This window comes from Mustela nigripes, chromosome 14, assembly GCF_022355385.1.
Source record: "Mustela nigripes isolate SB6536 chromosome 14, MUSNIG.SB6536, whole genome shotgun sequence".
NCBI classification, from domain to species: domain Eukaryota; kingdom Metazoa; phylum Chordata; class Mammalia; order Carnivora; family Mustelidae; genus Mustela; species Mustela nigripes.
In genome coordinates this window covers 21,141,726-21,147,943 of record NC_081570.1, presented here as the reverse complement: position 1 = coordinate 21,147,943, position 6,218 = coordinate 21,141,726, and the positions used below count along the sequence as shown (strand labels likewise).

The following is a 6,218-nucleotide window of genomic DNA, read 5'->3' as shown; positions in this document are numbered from 1 at the left end:
CAAATAAATAGTCATTTGAGGACAAAACATCATTAAAACCCATTTTCAAAACCCTTTCTTATAAAGTTTTCACTCATTTGACCAACTTTACAAATTTGGGACAACTTAAGAACTAAAAATCTTTAAGTAATCTCTACACCCAACATGGGGTTCAAACTCACAACCTTGAGATCCAGAGTCCCAGGTTTGGGGAACCTGGGTGGCTCAGTCAGTTGGGACTGGACTCGTGATTTTGGTTCAGGTCATGATCGCAGGGCTGAGACTGAGCCCAGTCGTTATGCGCTGGGTGTGGAGCCTGCTTAAGAGTCTTTCTTTCCCTCTCCCCATCACTCTCCTCCCCAACCTTAAAAAAAAAAAAAAAAAAAAAAGTAAGAGTCCCATGCTCTATGGATTAAGGCAGCCAGGAACCCCACGGGCTAAAAATCTTTAAGGCAGAGAAGCCCTAAACCTTGAGAAATAAAAAAGGGTAAATCAAATACCGTTATAGTTATATGGTTCACAAAGACCCAGCCCCACTGGAATTTATTCTTAGATCTGCACCCACATGGAATACTCTCTAAATAAGCGGCATTTCAAATTAAACACTTACATCCTTGATATTGGGCTCTACCTACTTTGCAAATAAAAATTATGCACTATGCGGCCAGGTTTCTAAAGGGTTAGCACAGTGCCTGGCACCTAATAAGCACTCATAATCAAGTATCTGCTGAATGATTTAACAGTAGCTCAACCCTCTCTGGGAAGCATTATGAATTCCGGCCCATCTTTTTCTTTACAGAGGTCATGGTTGTCCGGCCCTAGATACAAAAGCAAGCCTAAACTATCTCATTTCAGCAAACTTCCTAAAACCAGTTGTCATCTCACCTCATATAACTCCTTACGCTCCAAATCTTTCATAAAACACAGAAGACTCAAATCATACTAATAAATAGCACTAGAAGTGATGCTCAACAGGATCTCACGTTTATTGAGAAGTGATTAATGGTAAAAAGAAAGGCAATGCCCTTTCCTCATTGGCTGAACAATAAACTGAAGAAACATTCACTACACGTTTTACAATATTTTTCTCTTCCAAAATGCATTTCTGTAAACAAGTTTTTACCACTGTTCTTAGCTTTGAAATCAAATTAATCCTGACTTAATCAGTATAATGTACAAGAACAGAAAGTTTCTTAGGACTCCTAGTACTTTACTTTGAGTAACAAAGGGTCAGAGAAAATGAACCACCCTTAAAGACACAACCTTGGGTAACACTGTTAAACTCTCCAAGACAAAAATTCTTCATAAAAATGTTCTTCCAGTTCGGAAGGGAAAAACCAAATTCCCACTTTCTGGGGTGGAGGCCCAAAATCTTCGAAACTCAAGTGTTCTCCAAGTGCAAATGTCAAAATGGGGAGAGGAAAGGGTTTAAAAATTAGAGAAAACTGTATGCACTTACGGACTTTAAAATCCGAAAAACATAGTAAAAAGACAAAAAAACAAAGCATTATGCTCTGAAATCACAACCAAAGCCAAAATAAAAGGGACATTTTTCACCTAAACTACCTAGAGGGATTTTTTGTTTAGTTTTTTCTTTTTCTTTTTTTTTTTCATTTTCCAGTTAAGTCCTATGTCTTTTGTGAAATTCCAATACTTAAACTGCAAGTCTGCAATCGTCTCTGAAGTCAATGAAATTAAGAAAAAAGTCCTAATTCTCTTGAAGGTCATTTTTTTCCTCTTAGGATATGCAGATGCAACCGTTGCTGCAGTCTGTGCAGAACTGCCTTTTATTTGCCACGACCTTGACGTTCCTACAGAGATTAAAAAACAAAAAAAAAATTGAAATGGTTAGTTAAAACTTATCTGAACATGCTTAAGAATTAAAACTTTATAAATAACTCAATAAAAATTTAGTTATTTGTGCTGAATAGAATATACCTCACAAATAAAAAGTTTTACTTCCTATATTTTAAACCAAAGTAGTAAACAATCATCCCAATTCATACGAAATTGTTTTTCCTTGACTTTAAAATTTCTTGCATGACTTAAACAGATCTGTTTTCCAATTACAGTTGGTTTAGGCTAACACTCGTCAATCCTCCCAAATATGGGCCTAATGGAAGTAACTCAAACCATTCATCAAAAGCCTAAAGAAGGGAAGCAGCATATAAAGTATACTAAAAAAAAAACTTAAGGGGCATCTGGGTGGCTCAGCTGGTTAAGCCACTGCCTTCAACTCAGGTCATGATCCCAGAGTCCTGGGATTGAGTCCCATATGGGGCTTCTTCCCCTGCTCTGTAGGGAGCCTCCTTCTCCCTCTCCCTCAGCCTCTCCCCCTGCTTTGTGCTCTGTCAAATAAGTAAATAAAATCTTAAAAAAAAAAAAAAAAAAACTCTAATAGCACTAGAGTCATCCTATACTAGTCCTAAGGCCTTAGGCATACTCATAGGCCTCATATTTCCCTTTTTTGTAAAGTGAGGAAACATATCTCACAGAGCAAAAGCCTGGGTAGCTCAGTTGGTTAAAGCCTCTGCCTTTGGCTCAGGCCATGATCTCAGGGTCCTGGGATCGAGCCCCACATCAAGCTCCCTGCTAGGCAGGGAAACGATTTCTCCCTTTCCTGTTCCCCCTGCTTGTGCTGTCAAATAAATAAATAAAATCTTTTAAAAATAAATAAATAAATCAAAAACATTAAGTGGTTAGGAGCACAGGCCTGAACTTAGGCTTGATTCATCAATCTGCTTGAGTATTTATCCATGGTAAAATAGGATTCCTACTAAAAAGAAGAGCAAGTACCACTTACGGGGTTTCCATGTTCCAGACACTGTACATAATTAGATCTTCATAACCATGCTGCACAGACTGTATTATTCCTAAGAAAACTAAAGCTCAAAAAATTTCCTTGACCAGGGGCGCCTGGGTGGCTCAGTGGGTTAAAGCCCCTGCCTTTGGCTCAGGTCATGATCCCAGAGTCCTGGGATCGAGCCCCACATCGGGCTCTCTGCTCCGCAGGGAGCCTGCTTCCTCCTCTCTGCCTGCCTCTCTGCCTACTTGTGATCTCTGTCAAATAAATAAATAAAAATATTTAAAAAAAAACAAATTTCCTTGACCAGTATTACTAATAAGAATCAGGATTCAGGAGTGACTGGGTGGCTCAGTGGGTTATGCCTCTGCCTTCGGCTTGGGTCATGATCTCAGGGTCCTGGGATCGAGCCCCGAGTTGTTGGGCTCTCTGCTCAGCGGGGAGCCTGCTCCCCCTATCTCTCTGCCTGCCTCTCTACCTACTTGTGATCTGTCAAATAAATTTTTTAAATCTTAAAAAAAAAAAAAGAAAAAAAAGAATCAGGATTCAAACCTAGGGCTCTTTCTCAATACCATGTTATTACAAATGCTTATGTAAAAGTCAACAAAGTGAAACTATGTGACAAACGGACTACCCCTAGGGCTAAATTAATCCATAGATATAAAAACGTATTCAGAAAGAGCAGTTATCCTTTCTTTTAAAGATTTTATTTATTTGAGAGAAAGCACAGACACACTCGTGAGTGGGAGAAGGAGCAGAGTGGGAGGGAGAGGGACCAGCACTCTGGACTCTTCAGTGTTTCTTTCTTTCTTTCTTTTTTTTTTTTTTTTGAAAGATTTTTACTTATTTATTTGACAGAGAGAGATCACAAGCAACAGAGAGAGAGAGAAGGAAGCAGGCTCCCCGCTGAGCAGAGAGCCCAATGCGGGACTCGATCCCAGGACCACGAGATCATGACCCGAGCCGAAGGCAGTGGCTTAATCCACTGAGCCACAGGCCCTCTTCAGTGTTTCTTGATTCAATCTCATTCCCATGCTTTTATTATTTTTTAAACCAGGAATATGTGGCCTTCTGTACCTCAAGGTATACACCTTCTTTGAAACTTCTTTAACCCACACAGCTTTCAATGTCTTTTTAAACTTGCATCCACAATTAAAAATTAAATTGCACTGTCTTGTTTTATGTAAAATTAGTCCCAACTCAATCAAAAAGCTCTTAAAAAATAAAGATGATGTCTTCAACTAACCTCACTCACAAGCTACAGGAGTTAACATGCTACAACTGACTTTTAAATAAAATTCTGGTTATTTTTTTTTTCTTTTCTTTTCTTTTTTAAGTTTCATTTATTTGGGGCGCCTGGGTGGCTCAGTGGGTTAGGCATCTGCCTTCGACTCAGGTCGTGATCTCAGGGTCCTGGAATCAAGCCCCGCATCAGGCTTTCTGCTCGGCAGGGAGCCTGCTTCTCCCTCTCTCTGCCTGCCTCTCTGCCAACTTGTGATCTCTCTCTGTCAAATAAATAAATAAAATCTTTTAAAAAAATAAATAAAGGGTGCCTGGGTGGCTCAGTGGGTTAAGCCGCTGCCTTCGGCTCAGGTCATGATCTCGGGGTCCTGGGATCAAGTCCCGCATCAGGCTCGCTGCTCAGCGGGGAGCCTGCTTCCTCCTCTCTCTGCCTGCCTCTCTGCCTACTTGTGATCTCTATCAAATAAATAAATAAAAGCTTCAAAAAAAAAAAAAAAAAAAAGAAAAGAAAATAAATAAATAAATACGTTTCATTTATTTAAGTAGTCTCTACTCCCAACATGGGGCTCGAACTCACAAGCAGGAGATCTAGAGTCATCGCATGCTCTTCCAACTGAGCCAGCCACGCGCCTCACAGGTTTATTTTAAATTATGTAAATTACAGGGGCACCTGGGTGGCTCAGTGGGTTAAAGCCTCTGCCTTCGGCTCAGGTCATGATCCCAGAATCCTGGGATCGAGCCCCGCATCGGGCTCTCTGCTCAGCAGGGAGTCTGCTTCCTCCTCTCTCTCTGCCTGCCTCTCAGCCTACTTGTAATCTCTGCCTGTCAAATAAATAAATAAAACCATCAAAAATAATAATAAATAAATAAATAATTACGTAAATTACATACAAATAAATGGCATTAGCTGTCTTAATCTCCTGATCAACATCAAGAAAACATCACACTTATACAATAAAGCAAGTTCGATTAAATTCTGTTCTATTTCCAAAGTTTTGATGTGTACACACAAAAAAAGCTTATATAATTACAAATAATAAAGATAACATCCATCTTCTCAGTATAAAGATATTTAAGCATTTCCATACTATCTTGAAAAGTAAAATAGATTTGGCACCAATTAAAAAAAAAAACACCAGATTTTAGTTTTTTAAGTAGGAAAGGAAAATAGCTTTACAACGGAAAACGCAGTGAACACTTTAAGTGATCAAAGTAACATTCCCAATAATGGCATAAACAGCCTCCTAATGTGAGGCACTGAGGACACAAAGTCGCTTCTGTAGTATTCCTGCCAGAGAAACACAATCAGAAGGTACATAATGAGGAAACCTTAGACAAACTGAGGTGCATTCTACAAAAATAAACAGCATATACTCTTCAGAAAGGCAATGTCATAAACAAAGCACCTGGGTGGGTGGGGTGTGGTATGCATATGAAAATACTGCAGATTAAAAGAGACCAAAAAGACACGAAAACTACAAGATCCTAGACTGGAACCTGGATCATTAAAAAATGGCTATCAAGGACATTAAGACCTACTGGTAAAATACAAATAAGATTTGTAGATAACAGTTCTGTATGTCAATGTTAAATTTCCTGACACTGATTAACCACACTGTGGTTATAGTGCATGTTCTCATTTTTAGGGATTAACAGCAAAATACTGAAGAGAAAAGGACCTATCTGAAACCTAATTCCAAATGGTCAGAAAATCACCCATCTCCAAAAAGAAAAATAAAGTAATAAATGTGGCAAAACAGTACAGTAGCAAATCTGGATGGAAAGTATACAGGCATTCTGTGAACTATTCTTGAAATTTCTCTTAAGTTTGAAACTATTTCAAAATAAAGTTAATCGGGGCGCCTGGGTGGCTCAGTGGGTTAAGCCGCTGCCTTCGGCTCAGGTCATGATCTCAGGGTCCTGGGATCGAGTCCCGCATCGGGCTCTCTGCTCGGCAGGGAGCCTGCTTCCCTCTCTCTCTCTCTCTCTGACTGCCTCTCCATCTACTTGTGATTTTTCTCTGTCAAATAAATAAATAAAATCTTGGGCGCCTGGGTGGCTCAGTGGGTTAAACCGCTGCCTTCAGCTCAGGTCATGATCTCAGGGTCCTGGGATCGAGCCCCACGTCAGGCTCTCTGCTCAGCGGGGAGCCTGCTTCCTCCTCTCTCTCTCTGCCTGCTTCTCTGCCTACTTG

General features: G+C 39.9%; 1 protein-coding gene across 2 annotated transcripts in view; it reads right to left on the bottom strand.

Moving 5' to 3' along the window:
- Positions 1-941: 941 nt before the first annotated feature.
- YTHDF2 (YTH N6-methyladenosine RNA binding protein F2) overlaps positions 942-6,218 on the bottom strand; it is a 28,778-nt gene continuing 23,501 nt past the window's right edge. For both annotated transcript variants that reach the window (XM_059376890.1, XM_059376888.1), the window contains exon 5: positions 942-1,790. In XM_059376890.1, coding sequence (XP_059232873.1) covers positions 1,767-1,790 — 24 coding nt within the window. In that variant the 3' untranslated portion in view covers positions 942-1,766. The remainder of the gene's footprint in view (positions 1,791-6,218) is intronic.